This window comes from Peromyscus californicus, unplaced genomic scaffold (genome assembly GCF_007827085.1).
Source record: "Peromyscus californicus insignis strain IS unplaced genomic scaffold, ASM782708v3 Scaffold_9__1_contigs__length_137607984, whole genome shotgun sequence".
In the NCBI taxonomy this organism is placed as follows: domain Eukaryota; kingdom Metazoa; phylum Chordata; class Mammalia; order Rodentia; family Cricetidae; genus Peromyscus; species Peromyscus californicus.
In genome coordinates this window covers 104,827,332-104,850,140 of record NW_026294617.1, presented here as the reverse complement: position 1 = coordinate 104,850,140, position 22,809 = coordinate 104,827,332, and the positions used below count along the sequence as shown (strand labels likewise).

At 43.1% G+C, this 22,809-nt stretch overlaps 1 protein-coding gene across 3 annotated transcripts in view; it reads left to right on the top strand.

Moving 5' to 3' along the window:
- Alpk1 (alpha kinase 1) overlaps positions 1-22,225 on the top strand; it is a 112,626-nt gene extending 90,401 nt beyond the window's left edge. For 2 of the 3 annotated variants that reach the window (XM_052731393.1, XM_052731395.1), the window contains 10 exons: positions 2,860-2,919; positions 4,861-4,947; positions 6,953-7,029; positions 7,833-7,928; positions 9,159-9,263; positions 11,082-13,209; positions 13,459-13,612; positions 17,932-18,094; positions 19,474-19,660; positions 21,455-22,225. In XM_052731393.1, coding sequence (XP_052587353.1) covers positions 2,860-2,919; positions 4,861-4,947; positions 6,953-7,029; positions 7,833-7,928; positions 9,159-9,263; positions 11,082-13,209; positions 13,459-13,612; positions 17,932-18,094; positions 19,474-19,660; positions 21,455-21,654 — 3,257 coding nt within the window. In that variant the 3' untranslated portion in view covers positions 21,655-22,225. Of the gene's footprint in view, positions 1-2,859; positions 2,920-4,860; positions 4,948-6,952; positions 7,030-7,832; positions 7,929-9,158; positions 9,264-11,081; positions 13,210-13,458; positions 13,613-14,676; positions 14,786-17,931; positions 18,095-19,473; positions 19,661-21,454 lie in introns of those variants that run through there. The other variant, XM_052731394.1, reaches the window with a different exon arrangement.
- The last annotated feature ends 584 nt before the right edge of the window (positions 22,226-22,809 follow it).

Below are 22,809 nucleotides of genomic sequence, written 5' to 3'. Positions count from 1 at the left end.
AACTACAGTTACGAAGTAGCAACAAAAATGGTTTAATGGTTGGGGGTCACCACAACATGAAGAACAGTATTAAAGGGTTGCAGCATTAGGAAAGTTGAGAACCACTGGTGTAGAGAGAGCCAGTATACCCAGCAGCTCTCCCAAAGTGTACACTGAACTTCTGGCATTTCATGGCTGAGAAGGTTGCCTAACTCCTGAAAACTGTCACTGAGAACATGGCAAAAAAATATCTGGTTGGGAAAGTGAAGTAAAATATTAAAAATATTAAAAGAAAACAAGTTTCAAAAGTTATGAAATTACCTGACATGTGACAATAGAGTTTCCTAAGCTCTCTCTAATTTTCATTCAGTCTCCCTTCCATCCACTCATAAAAAGGCACAGTGAATGGTGCTCCTGAGCAGTGCTACCCACCTTCCACATGTCTGTGACACCCTGGGAATGTGATGAATGATGAATTCTGCTTCTGAAGGTCTGGGGCCAATGCTGCTCACTGGGGAGACAGGGACCAGCTAAGACCATGTGCCCCCTGTGCCCCTCACCATGAAACTGGTAACAGCCTGGAAACAAAGATGCATTTCGTAGGGCAGGTTCCCTAGGTGTTCCAACCCTGACCTCCTGACCTATATTCCTGCAACAACACTATCAGCAAGAGGGAAAGACACAGGATGGAACATCAATTTAAAGAACACGGTGAGAATAAACAAGAGTGATGAAAAAGAGAAGAAGTCTGAAAGCTAAAAGAGAAAAAAATACACACACACACACACACACATGAGCATAACAGGATTTTCAGGACAGAGGAGATCCAGAAGTGAGACAAAGCACAGCTTTACAGTGAAAGAGTGTATCCTGCCCTAAGCCCTTCCTGGACCCAGTGTGGCAAAACTACTCAAAAATAAATAATGAAAAAAATCTTAAAAGAAACAAGAAGAAAAGACAAATCATTAACATAGACTTGACTAAAAGCATTAGATAAGAAGGCATGGCTCAGTGGTTAAAACTACATACTGCTCCTGCAAAGGACCTGGGTTCAGTTCTCACTCCCATGTTAAATGGCTCACAACTGCCTATAACTCCAGCTCCAGGATGTCTGATGCCCTCTTCTGGCCTTTGTGGGTACCTGCACATGCGCGCGCACACACACACACACACACACACACATATATATATATATATATATATATATATATATATATATATATATATATATATATATATATACCCTGCCCACCCCAAAGCCCAGACCCCTAAACGCACACACACATTCAACATAATTAGAAGCAAAACAAATCTTTGACAGGCATGGTGACATACACCTTTAATCCCAACTCTCAGGCAGCAGAAACCAACAGATCTCTGTGAGTTTGAGGCTAGCCTGGTGTATATGCAGAAATCAAGTCCACCCACGGCTACGTGGTAAAACCCTGTCTCAAAAAATAAAATCAAAACAAACAAAAATATAAGAAACAGTCTTTAAAAAAAGAAGGAATACTCAAAAAAAAGTAATGGAATTAGCACAAATCTGAGACAATAACTTGAATTTACCTGGAATTTTATAACCAGCAAAAATATCATTTAAAACTGTGAGCAAAATAGGCATTTTGGAAGATTTCCCTAAGGATAAAATTAAACATAGAAAGATAGACCTCTTGGTGCACACACTAGACAAGGTCCACAGTGTCTATTAGACCGAGTGTCATTGCTGAGACAGGTCACAAGGCCAGCTCATGGTCAGGGAGAGAGGAAATGAATTCTGGACTGACAGAGGAGCATGTGGGTGGAAGATGATGCTGCAAGCTTTGGAAATGCCGACATAACCAATCCATGAGATCGGGGAAAGCCATTGGCGATGATGGCAGTTAGAGGTTTTTGTTTAATTTTTAAGATTTATGTGTGTGTGTGAGTGCAGGTGCCCATGGGCCCAAAATTGGATATCAGATCTCCTGGGAGCTGGAGTTGCAGGAGATTGTGAGCTACCCAGCATGAGTGCTGGGATCTGAAATCCACAAGAGCAGCAAGTTCCTTTAACCACTAAATCATCTCCCCAGCCCCATGACAGTCACAGTTAAATGAAGGGTAAAAGAAGGAGAAGGAAGAGGCACAGGTCTTGGAGACATGTGGAATAATGACATTCCAGGCCAAAATAATTATGAGTATGATAATGTAGATGTGAAAGCTAGGCAAAGAGAGCCAGGAGCCGCAGGAAGCGACTGTGACAGAGTAGAATGAGAGGGAGGAGGGAGAACTCCAACATGACCACAAAGAGGTAGAAGAGTCCAGATTACGTGGGGCTTCGAGTTAATTGGAAGGGGGGATGATTAAACGGACAAGTGGTTGCATTTCCTGCTGATGAAAAGCAGCAACCCGTAGATAAGGTCCCTTCCATGTGGTTGCAAGCAAAATAAACAAAACATTTTGAAAAAATTAAGATAACTGCAAATCCCTAGGCATAGGTGAGGGACTGTTGTGTAAAGTGTCCTGTTCTTAGGCAACTGTAACCTGTTGTGGTACAGCTTTCTCGGAGAGAAGACAAGCCACCTCTTACCTGGTTTGCCTCTGCTATCCTGCTTTCTCTATATCAATCAATTGTGTGTGTGTGTGTGTGTGTGTGTGTGTGTGTGTGTGTGTGTATCTAATTGCCTCTTCAGATGCTATATATTTTCCCAGTTTACCAATTCTGGAAATATATCTTTTTTTCAGTTTTATTTATGATGTAGTTATTGATTTAAATGTTAAATCAGAGTGTTTCCAAAAGAGGGCATGGTCCCTGTAACAGCACATCAATCCTAGCGCAGAAACTACCATTAAATATGTGGATGTTTGGAACCAACTCATGGGTGTCTGCTTGCTTCTTCTCAGGGAAACTGTTGAAGGCAGAGTACATCCTGAGCAGCCTGATATGCAACAAGGGAGCAACCGGTAAGTGTTTCACATCTCTAGAGCAATGTGTCCCTCAGGCCCTACCGTGGTCCTGATTTATAGCAACTCCATCTGTGCTGGCTACTCATGGGACTACCCGGGCCTGGGTCTGCAGTGAGGAATGAGGAGGCTTCAGTCAGCTTCTTCCTGATTTGTTTCCATTTTCTCTGAATTCAACCGCAAAGCAAAAGAGGTTTGGTGCTTCATTGCTTCGTCATAAAGGACCTCATCTAGCAACGGTAACTGCTAATGCAGATAGTCTGTGAGCTCCAGCAAGGACTCAGTTGAAGCCCTGGACAGAGTCATGGGGTGGGGATGGGGGTGAAGCTTCTGGTTCAGAAGAATGCTCCTATGGCTTCATGCGTTTCAATGTTTTGGAAATTCACTTTGCTATGTAACACCTTTCATATAAAGTTATTTTGGAAGTTACTTTCCTTTTGGTATTCAGTGACATATGAAAGAAAGTGCTAAGAGTTCCCTGACAGGTCATTTAAACCTCCAGAGGGTTTGTTGGGAGTTCTGAGCATTTACGTCAGGACAGTTCTCAGTGAACTTTGAGTTCAATGGGCTGAGACACATGGGCTCTTGGTTCTTGGAATTTGTGGACGGCTCCAAAGGAAGACAGGCTGGGATGCAAATATTCAGGGCACACCTTTCTTTTGTGGTATCTCACCAGCACTAAGCCACAGTGTTCACATTTTCTGTCTTCTACACTATGCACACACACCAGAAAAACCCATGTACACACACAAACACATAACCCCCTACATACACACATACATACACCCTATATGTGCACGCGCACACACACACACACACACACACACACACACACACACACACACACACACACAAGCACACACCCTATCCATGCACACAATGGAACTAGGAAGAAAACAGCACAATGCGGCAGAACAATGAAAGGCCCAACTCCATGTTTATCCACTGACATTTAGCATCCTTCCTTTTTCCCTTTGCGATCCCCTGGGCCAATTGACAAAACAGAACACAAAGGATAATGGAGTACATGGTACGGTGTGTACGTGTGGGGAAATGTCAAAACAAACTCTCAGTGTTGCAGAATTCAATATGCTAATACAAAACTGAAAACCCAGCCTGCTTGCTCACAAACTCCAGCCCAACTTCAAAGAACTTTACCTACCTCACACAATGACCACCATAAAAAAATCAAAGCCACTCACCATTCCCTTCATGCAGTCAAATGGCCAGCCTGAGTGCCAGCCTAGGCCTCCTTAGCAAGTCTTATTACATGGGTAATGAATTCTCTCGTACGTTTTTGGTCTGTGTGGAGTCATCGCCTTCACTATCCAAATGAATCTTGTGTGGTTGGAACTGCCCCTGCTGCAGTCTGTGAGACAGCCACAGACAGCAGGGTCTCACAGTGGGTAAGACAACCTGGGGTCAGGAACCCGAGAGCCTTCAAGACAATAGCACTGAGTCTGGGAGCTGAGAAAGAAGATGAACTCTTAAGAAGCCAGAGAAGGGCTGGAGAGATGGCTCAGAGGTTAAGAGCACCGACTGCTCTTCCAGAGGTCCTGAGTTCAATTCCCAGCACCCACATGGTGGCATGGTGGCTCACAACCATCTGTAATGAGACCTGGCAGCCTCTTCTGTGTGCATAATAAATAAATAAATCTTTAAAAAAAAAAAAGAAGCCAGAGAAGAGGATCCTGGGTTGGGATGACGTGAGTACAGGTAGGTGTGTGAAACAAGACACACAGATGAAGGCCCTAGGGAGCAAGAACTGTTGATAAAACACCTGCAGAGCATATAGAAGCTGGCCCCTGTGGAGTCACGGGGATTGGAGCCATCTCTCAAATCTAAGTTGTTTGTGTTCATGAAGACATCTTTGAAAATAGGTTTATTTTTACCACACCTTTTCCTTATTGACTCCAGCCAATGTCTTCCTTTTTATTTCAGGCACCTGGCTGTACAGAAACGAAAGTGACAAAGTCCTGGTGCAGTCGGTCTGTATACAGATCAGAGGGCAAATTCTGCAAAAGCTAGGTACTGTCTGACGTCAATCATCATCCCTCTCAGGGCTCACATACAGAGGCTGGCTGTAAGAATTTACAATGGAGGTTTCTTACTCTATCTGGTCAGGACTGTCACATCCCACTTCCCTTAGTTGTCTGGTTGAGAAGAAAACAACATTTAAGATGTTAAGAGCTGAGCTACACCTGTGCAGCCAACTCTGTAGACTGAGGCAGGAGGATCACTTGAGCCAGGAGATTAAGGCAAGCCTGGGCAAAATAGTGAGATTTCATATTTTAAAAAATCCAGGAGATTAAGGCAAGCCTGGGCAAAATAGTGAGATTTCATATTTTAAAAAATCCTGGCCGGGCGGTGGTGGCGCACGCCTTTAATCCCAGCACTCGGGAGGCAGAGCCAGGCGGATCTCTGTGAGTTCGAGGCCAGCCTGGTCTCCAAAGCGAGTACCAGGAAAGGCGCAAAGCTACACAGAGAAACCCTGTCTCGAAAAAACCAAAAAAAAAAAAAAAAAAAAAAAAAAAAAAAAAAAAAAAATCCTGTAACTGGCCGGGTGATGGTGGCACATGCTTTTAATCTGAGCACTCGGGAGGCTGAGGTAGGCAGACCTCTGTGAGTTCGAGGCCAGCCTAGTCTACAAAAGTGAGTTCCAAGATAGCCAGGACTGTTACACAGAGAAACCCTATCTTGAAAAACTAAAAAAAAAAACAATTATAACTGTTAAGAATATTAATAAGAAGTGCCGGGTGGTGGTGGCGCATGCCTTTAATCCCAGCACTCAGGAGGCAGAGGCAGGCAGATATTTGTGAGTTCGAGGCCAGCCTGGCCTACAAAGCGAGATCCAGGAAAGGCGCAAAGCTACACAGAGAAACCCTGTCTTGAAAAACCAAAAAAAAAAAAAAAAGGAATATTAATAAGAGCCAGGCAGTGGTGGCACACACCTTTAATCTCAGTACTTGGGAGGCAGAGGCAGGCAGATCTCTGAATTTGAGATCAGCCTAGTCTACAGAGCAAGTTCTGGGACAGCCAGGGCCACACAGAGAAAACCTTTTTCGAAAAATCAAAAACCAAACCAAAACAAACAAACAAAGAATATTAGTAAGAAAACTTTTTTTTTCTGTTTTGTTAGCAAAATTTATAGTTGCGAATTGTGACTACTCACTGACTTTGGTTACTCATTCATTCCTTGGAGTACTCACAAATTTTTCAAGCAAAGTTTTCAATTAGACTGAAAGGTAAACCAAAGGTTTTGAAATTTTTAATAGAAGATGGTAACTATTATTCTTATAAATAATGGAAATGACCATAGCTTATATATGTATGTATGTGTATGTTACAGACTGTGCTGGATAATTTTATGTCAACTTGACATAAGCTAGAGTCATCAGAGAGGAGGGAGCCTTGATTGAGAAAATGCCTCCGTAAGATCAAGCTGTAGGCAAGCCTGTAGGACCTTTTCTTAATTAGTGATTATTGTGGAGGATGTCATTCCTGAGCCAGTGGTCTTGGGTTCTATAAGAAAGCAGGCTGAGCAAGCCGTGAGCTGCAAGCCAGTAAGCAGCACTCCTCCATGGCTTCTGCATCAGCTCCTGCCTCCTCGTTCCGGCCTCCTCATTCATGCCCTGTTTGAGTTCCTGTCTGATTTCTTTCAATGGTGAGCAGTGCTGTGGAAGTGGAAGCCAAACAAGCCCTTTCCTCCCCAAGTTGCTTTGGTCATGGTGTTTTATCAGAGCAATGGTAACCCTAATTAAGACAGGTACCAAATGTATGATAGTTCTTATGGTTTCTTGGTGATGTGGGAGTTATCAATATACAATCCAAGGGAAGAAACAAATTGCATGTCAGTCTAATCTTACCCAAGTTTTCCTAACAGAAGTCAATGACTGTTGCCAATGTATTGGTTTTCTAATTTCTTCCTATTTATTTATTATTTGTGAATGTAAATAATTACCTGTTAATTATTTATCTGTACACTAAGACACAGATGCTAACAGCCCATCCCTATTCTTCCTTTGTTTTTCAGGCATGTGGTATGAAGCAGCAGAGTTGATATGGGCCTCGGTCGTAGGCTATTTGACACTCCCTCAGCCGGATAAAAAAGTTGTGTGCCTACATGCAACATCTCCTCTCCCTGCTTGTCTTTGGATAGTTGTCTCTTTACAGCACATTTAGCCTCATCATTTATCAATTCTATCTGCACCGTCTTATTTATTCTACACAAGCACAGGACCAGGAAGATTTAGGACCTTCCTTGTGTCTTATAGTCAGTCTTAGCCTATGACAGGTTTCTGTAATAATTCCTAACCGTCCAACTCTAAATTTAGCTCTCTGCTCCACTGTGTCCATCTTATCACATATTTAGCCTTCACTTGATTCTGTGACAAAACTGAGATGGCCACGATACTTACGGATAAAGTCATTTTTCAAGAGTCAAGTGAGCTCTGGGAAACGGAGCTCAAAGAAGTTCCTAAATCTTTCTGGTTTATCATTGATGTGAGGCCTATCCTCTTTTGCAACACAGATAGACAGTCGTATGAGATCTCTTCCCATGCCAATTATTTGGGGCTATTAATTAGATAAATTAATGCTGATAACCCAGTAAAGCCTAACTTCAAAGTAGCCATATTTCAATTCATCCTCATGCCTTGGGATGTGGTGCTCTCTCAAGCCTGGTGATGTTCAATTCAAAAGTATCTCCAGGGGTTGGGGATTTAGCTCAGTGGTAGAGCGCTTGCCTAGCAAGCACAAGGCCCTGGGTTCGGTCCTCAGCTCTGAAAAAAAAAGTATCTCCAACATCACAGTCATAGAATAATAACAAGCAGATAGTTCACTTGGAATGGAGTCATTGACTGTAGGCCGTAAGATGAGAGAATTCCAGTCTGATTCATTTGTTTTCCTTACAGGGCATTTCCACATCACTGGGTATACTGGCAGACATCTTTGTTTCCATGAGCAAAACAGATTATGAAAAGTTTAAGAACAGCCCACAGGTTAACTTGGTAATTGTCATTTGTCAAAAACATGATTTGGAGTGGCATCCCCTGGACACCTGTCAATGCTGGTTCTGGCTGCCAATTCTCGGTGCTGGTTACCCCACTTCTTTCCCAGTAGGGTAGGGGTTGGGAGCACAGTCCCTCTTAAATTAGTGGGAGCAGCTCTAATGAGTCCTTTTTATCCTGGTCTTCCCAGTCTTTAGCACTGGATCAAATATACAAGGGGCACTGGGAATGTTCGAGTGAATGAATGAGAGATATCTTCAGAGTGACTTTCAGTCCCATACATTTCCTTTCAGTGTATTACAAAATTCAGTGTCCAAACTTGGTGATAAAGGGGTAATAATTTAAAAACAAAAGAAAACAAAACCACTGTGGGGGTGGCAGAGGGAGATGTTGGCAGAGTGTTTCCATGTAAGTATGTGGACCTGAGTTTGTTCTGAACCCCCACATAAAAGCCAGGCATGATGGCACATGCCTGTGGTCCCAATGCTGGAGACATAGGAAGAACCTTGGAGCTTGCTAATCAGCCATTGTAGCTGAATCTGTGAGTTCCAGGTCCCAGTGAGAGGCCTGTCTCCAAAAAAATAAATAAATAAAAATAAAAATAAAGGGTGGACAGGTTCTGAGAAAGACAACCACGGGCAAGTTTTTTTGTTGTTCAAATCAGAGCATTGCTCCGTATTCTTAGCCTAATATTACTGTTCTTTTTAATAACTTCGTGTACTGATCACTTCTTCAATAGAAAATGAGCTCCTTGCAGACTTACAGTTCACTGTTTCCTCAAGTCTAGAATGATGTCTGGCCCCATGGAGGTGCCCAGTTTATGTTTCCAGAGTGAATGGATGAATCCTCATTGGTGTGAAGCCATAATGGGCCTCTGCCAAGAACAGCACAGAGATCACCAGCCAGCCCGGATACAGAATGTGCAGTTTCTGTAAATAAGGAACTGCCCCCATTTCCCAGAGAGGCTCATCTGGTTTACTAATGTTGTCCCTGCTAGCCCCTCTGAGTTGTGAATGCAGGACAGGGACGGGCATTGCTAGAGGACAGGACACCTGATGCTCTGGGATCTTTAGGCCCACTGAGACTTTCTTGGCACTGTTCTGACAGGTTCATGATAAAGGCAGGGATCCCTCAGAATCTCGAAGGAAAAGCATTGGAATGCCACAGGTGTTACTTTACTAATAGAGAAACAGTACCTGCTGCTTCACGTTCCTTCCTCCTTCCCTGCAGGCCTTGCTCCAGGAGTTCAACCACCATTTGCTGTCGGCAGCGGAAGCCTGCAAACTGGCAGCGGCCTTCAGTGCCTACACACCCCTGTTTGTGCTCACAGCTATGGTAAATACAGGTTCTCCGTGCAGGGGGGAATGTCTAACCTTGAAGGAGGTGCTGGCTGCTCACTGGCAGTTATGCTGAGACCCCACAAGAGGAAAGTACTGTTAGTCAGAACGACCATACCCTGATGGCAGCCAGCTTACTTCAGTCCAGGCATATAACGCTGCCCGTTCCAGAGCAAGGGTTCCTAAGGCTGGCAGCCAATCAGAACCACCCAAGGAGCCTCTTCAAAACACATGTTCCTGGGATCTACTCTATGCTCGTTAAATGCAGATCTCCTGGATTAACATTCCAAAATCTTTCATTTTGAAATATAGTCAACTTTGGGACCAAAGAGATGGCTCAGCAGTTACGAGCAAGTACTGCTGCTGCAGAGCACCTGAGTCAGGTTCCAAGCACCCACATCAGGTGGCTTTGCTCCAAGCAATCCAACAACCTCTCTGGACTCCGCGGGCATGTGCATGAACACGCACACAGACACACATGCACGTAACTTTTAACAATTAATTTAAAAATAGATATGGTCAACTCCGTATCTGCAAGTTCCACACCCTTATTTTTATTTCAGACACTTTGGATCAAAGTGTTTGCATCTGTAGAGAACATGGACAGACAGACCTTTGCTCTTGTCATTCCTAGACAACGCAGTATTGACACTGTGATACATATTATAAGTGATCTACAGATGATGTATGTACGTATTTTATTTGCATACCATTTTATCCAAGGGACTTGAGCACCCACGGATTTTGGTATCCATATGGGAAACCAGTACACAGATTCAATACACAGAGAGGTTTAAAACCGACTACTCTGTTGTTTTGGTTATAATTAAATCAATACCCTTACTGCATGGAGAAATTCATTATGTTTGTATCCTGGGTATAGACTTTAGTGAGACTTTTGTCACTGTGACAAACACAGATACTGTGAGAAATAGTCTATGGGGAGGAAAGGGTTGTTCTTTGTTTTTTGTTTTGCTTTGATGTTGTTGCTGTTTGCCTTCTCGCTAACACTTTCAGGGGTTTCCATCTGTGGTTCATTGGCTCTATTACTTTGGCTCTGGTGTAAGGAAAAATATCATAGTACCAGGAGCTATCAAGAACAAGCAGTTCAGCCTCGTGGCTGACAGTGCTCGCAGGCATCCATCCTCCTTCTTCCCCTTTTATTCCAACTCCCTCTGCTTATTGGAGGGTACGACCCACCTTCAAGGGGGGTCTTGCATCCCTTATGTAATTGTCTCTGGTAAGTCTTCACAGACTTCTCAAACCAATCTGTGGACAGCCCAGCCACCATACACCATTTGCTAAAATGAACAACAGCCAAGATCATAAGTCGGCCATGTTCAGCCCACAAGCATCAGGGTTACGGCAGGATGGAAGGAAAAGATAATGTCTTACCCTCCATGCCAGTCAATGACTCATGTTTCCATACCTTTTCACTCACCAAAACAAAACTCACGCCCTCCATTAAATGTTTGTGAACCTTCTTTAAGAATGCCTGTGGTGTGTACTTATGTTTCTGTAATATTTCAAGTGATTATCCTCTGGGGATAGAAAGGGTTGCTGGCGGTGGTGGTGGTGGTGATGGTGCACGCCTTTAATCCCAGCCCTCGGGAGGCAGAGGCAGGTAGATCTTTGTGAGAATGAGGCCAGCCTGACCTACATAGTGAGTTCCAAAAGAGCCAGGGGGGCTACATAGAGAGACCCTGTCTCAAAAAAAAAAAAAAGTAAAGTAAAGGGAAAAGAAGAAGAAAAGTTTGTTCTGATTCACATCTAGTACCCAGTGCACCATCTGACCTGCATTTGCTGTTTTCCACAGACTATCCGTGGCACCTGCTTGCTGTCATACAGCTGTTCTACTGACTGTCCTCTGGGAATGAGAAGTGTGTATCTGTGTGATGCCAAAGAGGCATTTGCGATCGGCCTCCTGACCAAGAAAGATGGAGAGCTGGTCAGTGGGAAGCAGGAGCTGCACAGCTTCATCAAAGCTGCTTTCGGCCTCGCCACGGTGCACTGCAGACTCCATGGGGAGACAGAGGCAGTCCGTGCCGCAAGGCAGCTATGCAGGGAGGCTGTGGGGAAGCTGTACACCTTTAGCATGTCCTCTGCAAGCCAGGATAGAGAAGCCCTGTCTCAGGAAATCATGTCTCTTGTCAGCCAGGTGAAGAGACATCTACAAGTTCAAAGCTTCCCAACTCTAGATGATAGATCTTACGTCCCAGAGAGTTTTAAATGTGACTTGGATAAGCCTATCTTGCATGGGCACATGGATTTCCAACAAATTCTTGAAACCTATTCCCAACACCATACTTCAGTGTGTGAGGTATTTGAAAGCACTTGTGGGAACAGCAAGAGCAACCAGAGAGACACAAAACCAGAGGTCTGTATCACTGCTCTGAAAACAGAAACAAACACCCTGGATACTATGGGTGCTAGTCTAGAGAAACTGTGTTCTCAAGAGAGCAGGAGTATAGCTTCCTCCCAGATGGCTGAGAAAGACCAGGAGAAGCTCGGAAGAGGAAGGAGAAGAAGCTGGACCCATTCCGAGGCATTTCGAGTCTCCCTGGATCAAGATATGGGGACTGAGATTGAGCCCCCAAGCTCCAGCAATGGCAGAGCAGATGTTCCCCATACATCTCTGAGTGATAGCCGTAGCTCCAGTTCTTGGAGCAAACTGTCAGGGCTCAGCTCTTCTACAAGCTGGGAGGAAGTGAGCTGTGGTGTTGTGGATACGGGAAAGAAAGAATCCAGCAAAGAAGAACGTCTTGTGGACACTCAGTGCTCCACGGCTGTGTCTGAGGAGCCCGAGAGTGACAGAAGATGCAGAGCTACATATTTGCTATTTTCAAAACTGCATGGTGTCTCTCTTCAGGCAGCTGAAGATCACAACTTAGAGTCTTCACAAAGTCAGCTGCACAAACACACATCTCTTACACCCATCCTTCCTCTCAACACAACAGACACTTGCTTGGCCTTGGATACAGCGCTGTCAGAAGCCCCTGAAGGAAACCAGGATATCAGGAATGAAGGTCTTAGGAATACTTCTCTTCAGTCCAGCCCTTCATGTGGTTCTGTTTCCTCATGCTTGTCTGGTTCTGGCAAGTTCACAGACATGACCACGTATCCTTCAGTTCAACAAAAAGAAACCTGTGAAATACCCGGTCATTTTCCAGAAACCAAGTATGACGTCAAAGACCAGTGTAGAGGAAAGAATGGGGGAAAACTCACTGAAAGATTCCAAGGGCCTGCCTTTACAGATGACGCTTCCTCAGTTGACCCGGAAGGGGAAACAGAAGAAAACAAAGAAGATGAGCCGCCACACTCTCAGGTAGTACTGGGATGTTTAGAAGGCAACCATTCAATGCTGACATGTAGGACTTTCCCTCCTCATTGGTCTGTTCAGAATGTTGACTCAGCAAAGACAGGCAGTTCGGTCAAAGACCAAGGTGTGGATCCTAATGCCTCTACAGAGAACGAGGAGGGCCAACTACTTGACAGCACAGAGGTCTACTCCACCGGCCAAGATGGCGCTCACAGACCAGGTGCTTTGAGGCCAGGTCAGAGAGATGAGAGGCCAAATTCCTCTGTCAGTGGCTACAGTCCCTTCTCAGTCCTTGAGGAGGACTTGAGCACCACAGAGGAAAAAAAGGAAGTTGGAAGCCTGCTGAAGTGTAGCCAGAACTCCAGCTCATCCTTACAGTGGTGGCGGGAATCACCTGCCTTTTCCAACAGTTCTGTGGAGGGGGAGTGTTCATGGTCTCCTCTGAACTCCAGTAGGAGTTCTTTTGTCTCATTGCCAGGGCAGACCAGGCAAGAAATCCTTGAAGCTCGCACCCTACAGCCTGATGACCTTGAAAAACTTCTGGCAGGAGTGAAAAACGATTGGCTGCTTCAGAGACTGGAGAACACGGGGGTTTTAAAGCCCAGTCAACTCCAACAAGCACATAGTAAGTGCAACCTTTTTAGTCTATAGCTCCAGGCTTCTGGACGTTTCTGTTGTGAGCCCCTGGAACAGCTTGCTGGGTATACCACTCACTGATCATGAAAGATGCATTTTGTGATTCACTGGGAAAATTGCTTTTCTAACCATGGAATTTCCTGCCAGGAACCTACAGGGAGCATGCAAAGTGTACTTACTGGGTGCCAAGCCCTGTTCAAAATGACTTAAAGAAGTCTAACCTTATTTTTTTTTCCAGATGCCCTTCTGCTGAAATATTCCAAAAAGTCTGAGTTGTGGACTGCCCAGGAAACTGTAGTGTATTTGGGGGACTACCTGAAAGTGAAGAAGAAAGGCAAGCAGAGAAACGCATTCTGGGTCCACTATCTTCATCAGGAGGAAACTCTGGGAAGGTATTACTGGAAAACGTGTGTCGTCAGCATGATCGGCTAATTTTCCTTTTGCTTAAGTAGACATTAATGAGATTTTGAAAGGGTTGAGATGTGGCCAAATATATGCTTTCAGTTATATTGACTTCCTTCTTCATCATTAGTCAATTGATGACAGTTTCCATATATCATAGAACTACGCCATGTGAGTGTCTGGATGCTGTGTATACATGATCTCAAACTCACCTGTAACTAGAGTTTTCCTGCCTGGCCCACAGTCAGGGCAAATCTCTGTCATCTGCCAGTCCCACAGCCGCTCAGACCCAACCAAGTAAACACAGAGACTTATATTGCTTACAAACTGTATGGTTGTCGCAGGCTTCTTGCTAACTGTTCTTATATTTTAAATTAATCCATTTTTATAAATCTATACCTTGCCACGTGGCTTGTGGCTTACCAGCATCTTCACGTGCTGCTTCATGGCAGCGGCTGGAAGTGTCTCCCTCTGCCTTCCTGTTCTCTCAATTCTCCTCTCTGTTAGTCCCGTCTATACTTCCTACCTGGCCACTGGCCAATCAGTGTTTTATTTATTGACCAATCAGAGCAACACATTTGACATACAGACCATCCCGCAGCACTCACCAGGAAAACATTTTTAAACCCACTGTACAGACAAGAAAATTAGAGATCTTAGCCATATTATAGATAGTTGGGTACCCCCCCAACACACACACACACACACACACACACACACACACACACACACACACACACAAGCATCATGGCCTGCAGAGGTGGGGATGATCCATGAGAGGTAATGAATGAAATTCAAGACAGTGCTGTCTTTGCAGACACTAGGTTGTAGCCTTCCAGAAACTGATCCCATGGTTTACTTTTCTTACATCTAAGCACAGTAGAACTTGTGACCTGTGACCTTTACAATAAGAATGAGTTCTATTGGCTGATAAACAGAGCTCTTGCTAGGTCCTAGAGGAAGGATCTGAGATAAGCGAAAGAATAGATTCTATTGGTGGAGGATGCAAAGTCCATGGGGCCTCTCTCACAGGGATGTGTTCTGTTCACTGCAGGATTAGGATCTAAACAATGTTCAGGATATTGGGAGAATTCAGGTGGAGGCTGGCTCCTAATAGAATGGCAAAGAATCACCAGGTTGATGGACCACTTTTCACTCTGGCATTCCAGGTGACTAGGTATCATTCATTTCCTTCCACTGAAGAAAACAGTCCTGCATGATTGACAATCCTGGTTTCTCCAGTGCGTGTTCTAAGCTGTGCTTCCTACAGTAAAGGGAAGGGAATCCTCTGAGCTCAAGGATGGAGTATACCCAGAGTGATATAAGTGATCACTGGGCCTTCTAGTCACCCGCCATAGAAGTCTGGAGCGTGATTGAGTGAGGATATAGTTGGAGGCAAAAGCTGCATGAAGAGGAAGCGTGTTTGGAGACCCCGTACACAGAGCTGACTCAGGAAGGGCTACATCATCGGTGGAGAGGTTATCTTTGAAAACCTACGTGGATGCAAATGTCTGGGCAGTCCTTTTTCCATTTGGCTTTATTCCTGAACAAAACTCTACCCTCATTAAGCTTAGGATCTAATTTCATTACATTTGTATTTTTTTAATACCCATAAAAAATAAATAATGGATAACCTCAAACTTTTAAAGTTGTCACTGTTGGTACACCCTAATAATGTACAAAATCAAGGAGAAAGAGAAATTGGACGACTCCGAACAGTTTTTGAACAGTTGAATGTTATAATAATATTAGGTCTCGGGCTCCATTTGAAATGCCTTATCCTAATTCAGCCAATCTTCAGACCCCTGTGAGTCACGTGTTACTGTTGTCCTGATTTTGAGAGATGGAAATTAAGCCACAGTGATGTTAAGAATTTGCCCCAAGTCATGTATAAGTGGTAGAATGAGGTGTTATGAGCTGAATTGTATCACCCCAAATTCATAGGTGGAAGTTTCAGTATTCATACTGGGGAAACAAGAGCCATTCCAGCTATAGTTAAGATGAAGTCATACTGGAGTAGGATGAACCCACATCCCCGTACAGTCAGATCTTAGTCTCTGTTCTGCTGGCATAAAGAGACACCACAGCTGAGGCAACACTTAACAAAGCAAAGTATTTCATTGGAGGTTGGCTTACAGTCTAAGAGGACTCGTCCATTATCATCATAGCAGGAAAGCACAGCAGCATGTAGGCAGGCCTGGTCCTGGAGCTGAGAGCTTTACATCCTGATTCACAGGCAGAGAGAGACTGGGCTTAGCACAGGCTTTTGAAACCTCAAAGCCCACCCCCAGTGACACACTTCCTTCAACAAGGCTGCGCCTCCTAATCCTTCTAATTCTTTCAAACAGTTCTATTCCTTGGTGACTAAGCGTTCAAGTATCTGAGCTTATGAGGGTCATTCTTATTCCATCCACCACAGCTGTTGTCCTTTAGAAAAAGGAATATGGAGGTAGGCCTGTACGCAGTGAGAGTGCATATGAAGATCACAGTTATGCTGAAGCAGGGCGAGGAGATCCCACAAACCAGAAGCAAGGCCCAGGGCAGATCTGTCCTTAGGGCCTTCAGAGAAAACAGTAACCTATTGCTTCTTGATCTGGGACATCCAGGCTTCAGAACTATGACAGAATCTGATTCCTCTGTGTGCTTCCCTGTGCCAACCCCAGGAAGCTAAGGCACCAAGGTATCACAGGATGCTCTGAAGTGAGAAGTTTGTTGACGATAAGCCGCATAGGGAATGGAGTAAGGAGGTTTAAGACATGTCTGATTGAGAGAATGTAACAGAGAAAGGAGAACAGAAGCAGTGTTTGAGCAGAAATTTTCTCATTATTTTCCGGAATTGCCAAAAGACACCGATTTTCAAATACATAAATCATATAGGATTCGAACAGGCTGTGGAAGGAAATGAAAGAAACAAGGAAGGAAGGAAGGAAGGAAGGAAGGAAGGAAGGAAGGAAGGAAGGAAGGAAGGAAGGGAGGAAGGAAGGAAGGAAGGAAAGAAGGAAGGAAAGGAGAGACTTCAGACTCCCTAAAACAAAGAAAACTTAAATCTTATAATCAAAAAAGCAAAGCAAAACTATTTACTTACAAAGAAACGTCAGTTAGATAGACAGCTGACTTTCCAGTAGCAGCAATAGAAATCATAAACAATGGCAGTCACATACGTGAAGGTATCTAATGGAAGAAACAATGAAGACATTTGTGTATTAAAATAAAAGTGGCCACAGGAGTCTGATTCTAACAAAACCATGCTAAGGAAAAATAGTATAAAATGGGAAGAAAAGTGTCTCCCTATTCATAGAGCGACAATCCACACTTCTGGAAGAATGCTCCAGAAATGCTTCAGTGCTGGCATCCCACAGGGACAGCCCTTTTGTACACACTTCTGGCCTCAGTCAATAAAGGAAACGCTCTGGATTGGTTCAAACCCTCTGCAGACCTGCATTCAGCACTGGGTGTCCCTCCCAGGACACTTTCTCATTGGAATGCTCTCTGATGCTGCAGAGGCTCCACCTCTGTGTGCACTTTTCACTGTCAGGCCCCCTGTCATCCTCAGGAGTCTGAATTTCAGAGCTGTAGCCTCCTTGAATTCAGTTACATACTATATTCAGAGATTTTTAGGTGGGGAGGTTGCTCTCATTATGGTCTATGATGCTGACCACTCCCTCTGGTTTTTGTAGGTTACTCCAAGCACATGGAACATTACTAATAAATTCATGCTAACTGATAGCAAGTAAAAATCACTACAGTGGCATACAGCACTGTAATTACTATCAATTTAGTTACTTACTACCTTGTACAGTCTCTGTCCAATTAGACTATGAGCTCTTGGAAGTTACATGTCTTGTATCTCACACTTGTCTCGGTAGCCTCAGAAATAGCACACTGGTGTGCTCATAATAGGTGTTGGTAAAGTTAGTATTCGCAAGAATGAAATCACACAAGGAAGGGATAGAGGAGGACTTCACACTGACTAACTGATATATTTAAGACCACACTGCCGCTGACAGAGTATCGGGCTCCAGAGTACACCGTGTTGACCCCTGGTTTACACAGAGGTATGAAGAACTGCTACAATGAGAAGTCAGTTTCCCCCCATATTCCCATATCATTTCAGACTAGCTAGCATGAACTGTGCTCTGTTGTAGAAATGGCTTTTACAAAATTATTTAAATCCGAAGTTAAGACAATTGATACTGATTCGATAAGGACCAGAAAATACCTTTTAAACCGCATGTCTCCTCTCGCCTGTCACTTACTCTACAGTAACGATCATTTCACACGCTGCTTTGTGGGTTCTGCCCGTCCGTAGATACATAGGCAAAGAATACAAAGAGTGGAAAGGGCTCCGGCACCACTTCACCGACGTGGAGCGGCAGATGACAGCTCAGCACTACGTGACGGAATTTAACAAGAGACTCTACGAACAACAGATCCCAACGCAGATATTCTACATCCCATCCACAGTGCTGCTGGTAAGGCTTTAAAAAGCACGAGTTTGCCTGATTACACAAGCCTACAAAAGTACATTAGGTTGTATTTCTATTACAAGTCTACTTCTAGCACGGTCGTGGTAAGATTTTACACATCCAGTTCCTTGGCTCCTTCTTCTGCTTCATCAACTTCATCCTATTAAAGAGGAGAAAAATGACCCTCTGTCCCCCTCCAACACATTCATTTGGACTAGACAGTCCAATGGGACCATTAGAGTAGCAATTGATCCTAACATCTGGTTAAGTTAGCATTCTTACTAGACTTTTCTTTCTGTGTTGTCTCTCCTCAAAGGGACCCTCAAGGTTGTATTTTATACAAATTATTCCTTCAGCATGATACATAACCCTTTGTTTTGCATTCTTTCTCCAAATCCTTGCAACTAAGTGATACTGAGGTGTAGCTTAAACACATTTAGCAAGAAAAAAAAACACATAAGTACTTCACTTTCAAGTAATTTTTAGGCAGTTCTTAGATTTGTCCTAACCTGCCTTCCTCTATCCTGGACATTGGAACCATTCTTTATTCACTAAACATCACTTTAGAAAGATGAAGGCAAATCTTCCTACTACTTTCTCCTTTTTGGATCAAGAGGACCCTATTTCTCTAGATAGACTGGCTCCTTCCTGTATTTACATTTGTGATGATTTTTTTCATTGGCTGGAGAAACACTGACTCATTTTTTAGTGTTTATAATATAGATATCATCTGATTTGTACCTTCATGTCAGAAAGTATTCAAGCATCTTAACAGGCACTGATACTAACCTGTAAGTCAACCTCATCACATGGAAATGCATGAGATAGTAACCTCTAGTCCCAAGGCATGATCCACTCATATGCTCTTGCAAGCCAGCTTGAGGTGAGGTCACTGTGTCCTCATTTGTTTTATATGTATGAATATTTTGCCTGCATTGTTTGTGCACCATTGTGTGCTTTGTGCCTGTGGAGGCCAGAAGAGGGCACTGAATCCAGGAACTGGATTTATAGAAATGAGCCAACGTATGGATGCTGGGAAATGAACTCCGGTCCTCTAGAAGAGCAGCCAGTGCTCTTAACCATTGAGCCATCTGTCCAGCCCCTGTGGCCTACTCTTTTAAGTGAGAAATTTAGTCTATGAAGAATAATCACTTTAGATTCTATTTTATGCTACAGATAATGGTAGGTACTTTATGTTTTATCATTTAATCCTTTTAACAAAACTAAAGAGTTATTTTTATTACTCTTAGACTTACCTCTTAGGAAACTGAAATCTAGAGTAATATGTCTACACAGCAAAGCCTCAGTCCAAACTGAGATCTACCCTACTGCAGCGACTGTGGCCTTCACCATTGTGCATACTGCCTCCCATCTTTATGTTTCAGATTTTGGAAGACAAGACTATAAAGGGATGCATCAGTGTGGAACCTTACATACTGGGAGAATTCGTCAAGTTATCAAATAACACGAAAGTAGTCAAAACTGAGTACAAAGCTACAGAGTATGGCTTGGCTTATGGCCATTTTTCTTATGAGTTTTCTAAGCACAGAGATGTTGTGGTTGATTTGCAAGGTATGTAAAGCAGGGGTTTACTTTTTATTCTGAATAATGCAACTGATTTCACTAATCATTAATCATATTTCATTGACCATTCTGTGTGCGGGGTACTATTTGGAACTAAAGTTAATTGATTGTAATGCATGTAGTAGATGATTCTTGAGTGACTTAAGCATCTCATTACCCATGCTGTCGTCTCTTGGGCTCAGTTGCAGAGTGGTCCCTGGAAGCTTCTACTCACTTGAGTGGATGTGAATAAAATCAGTTTTTTTTTTTTTTTTGGTTTTTCGAGACAGGGTTTCTCTGTGTAGCTTTGCGCCTTTCCTGGAACTCACTTGGTAGTCCAGGCTGGCCTCGAACTCACAGAGATCCGCCTGGCTCTGCCTCCCGAGTGCTGGGATTAAAGGCATGCGCCACCACCGCCCGGCTTAAAATCAGTTTCTTATTACTACTTTTCACTTCAGAATCTTCTTGACGTTTTTCTTGGGACTAGAGGATGGCTCAGTGGTTAAGAGCCCTTGTTGCTCTTATAGAGGGCCTGGGCTCAATCGAAGAACCCACAAGGCTAGCTGCTCACAACTGTCTGTGATTCTAGTTCCAGCTTACCTGACACCCCCTTCTGACTTCCTGTCTTAGTTTGGGTTTCTATTCCTGTGAAGAGACACCATGACGATGGTAAATCTTATCAAAGAAAACATTTAATTGTGGTGGCTTACAGTTCATTATCTTCATGGTGGCGTACAGGCAGACATGGTGCTGGAGAGGTAGCTGAGAGTTCTACATCTTGATCTACAGGCGAGAGGAAATGAATTGTCATACTGGGCATGGCTTGAGCATATATGAGACCTCAAAGCCCACCCACACAGTGGCACACTTCCTCCAACAAGGCCACACTACTCCAACAAGGCAACACTTCCTAATAGTGCCATTCCCTATGGGTATATAGGGGACATTTTCATTCAAACCACCACACCTCCACAGGCAAATTAATAATTAATAATCAATTAATTGAATTTATCTCCACTTTTTCTTTTCTCTAGCCCTTTATCCATAGTGAAAGCTGATAACTGAGTTTTGTAATTGGAATCATTTTGAAACAGAAAGCTGTGTGTACTTAAAATTGACTTTTCTTTAAATCTTCATTAATATTGATATTTCAGTTTGTTGGTTACTGTGTTCACTATAATTCATGTCAGTGAATAGTCTAGCAAGAATTCTTTAATCTACCATTCTTCCTTCATAACATTTATAACTGTCACACTGCATATTTTACATATTCATAGTTTCCTGATTTGTCTGTCTTTATGAGAATGTTTGCTCAATTGGTGCAAACTTTTTTTTTATCTTGTTCAATACTGTGGACTTAGTGTTTAAAACTTTTTTGTACAGTATCTGTGCTCAATACATAAGTGTAGGGTAAGCAGTATTTACCTATAAGTGAATAAGGCATAAAGAAGCTTCTAAATCAAGAGAGAAATGCTCAACATTGGGATCTTAATAATTATTCTGAATGAACTTTATGCTCTATAATTCTGTGAATATTCATTATCTCAGTATGTCATACTTAACACATGTAACAATATAGTATTTAGTTCTCTTCTTTAAATTAATAATTAGGATATGCATCTCAAATTCCTTGGCAGAAACTTAATAAATATAAACCACAGGATGATCAAGTTTTAATTGTATCTCTTTAAGCATGCATGTGTGTGTGCACATGTGTGTAAACTTGCATGTGTGCGTGTGCACGTGTGTATGTGTTGACATTTCTAGGGTATGTGGTGCTCAGATGTATTCTTTCTCTTTTAGGTTGGGTGACTGGCAATGGAAAAGGCCTCATCTATCTTACAGACCCTCAAATTCACTCAGTTGATCAGAAAGACGTCACTACAAATTTTGGGAAGCGGGGTATATTTTACTTCTTTAATAACCAGCATGCAAGCTGTAATGAAATATGCCGTCGTCTTTCTCTGACCAGACCTTCACTAGAGAAACCAAGAAATATGTAGGCTGTAGGTTGGCAGCTTGACAGGCCTTCAGGAGCCCAGCATCAGATCTGCCTCCTTCAGGGCACACAGCATGGCATGTATTGATCCTTTCAGCCACTAGATGATTCCAGCCATTGACTTACAAGAGGAATTGAAAGGTGTCAGCTCCAGGCCTACACTTGCCCGTCAGGACAAAATCCTGCAGATCTTGTTCCCTCTGACACAGGAACATGCCGGGGGGCTGTGCTGGGTTTCACAGCTGTATGTGATGTCGGAGGTCCTGAGTTGTATGGTAAAGACAACATAAGGGACAGAAAAACTCAGTTGAAAACTTCTGTCATTTAAGCCATTGTGATTTGGGTTTTTTGTCTTGTTTTTATTTTTGGGTTTTTTTTGGTGGGTTGGGGTTTTTGTTTTGTTTGTTTGTTTGTTTGTTTAGAGGTTTTTGGTCATTGCCTGTTATAACTGACAATATTACTGTTTTCCTAACTTGAGAGTTCCTTGTATATTTAAAAAGCCCAGACTCTTCTGATAAGATTCCAATTTCTGTTTTTCTTTTAACATTTGACTTTTCATAAAACTGTTATCCACACATGTTGTAGAATATTATTTTAAGGTGCATTAGTTTTGTTTGTGTTGCATTTGTTTAACTCTATGAAACTGTGTTACTGTACCTGTCTAAAGCACCTGATGGTCTAATAAAGAACTGAACAGCCAATAGCAAGGCAGAAGAAGGGAATAGGCAGGGCTGGCAGGCAGGGAGGATGTATAGAAGGAGAAATCTGGGAGGACAGGAGGAAGAAGTAGTCGCCAGAGAAGGAGGAGGACACCAGGGGCCAGCTACCCAGCTACACAGCCAGACATGGAGTAAGAAAGAAAAGGTATACAGAAATAGAGAAAGATAAAAGCCCCAGAGGCAAAATACAAATGGGATAATTTAAGTTAAGAAAAGCTAGCTGGCAACAAGCCAAGCTAAGGCCAAGCATTTATAATTAAGAATAAGCCTTCATGTGTGATTCAATTGGGAGCTCGGTGGCAGACCCTCAAAAAGAGCAAAAACAACAACAGAGAATTGTTTTATTGAGATGAATTCACCAATCTTTATTTTATGTTTGTATGTGATACAAGATAACTCCGTGTTCTGGGTTTCTTTCCAGTTCTATCTATGAAAGATGT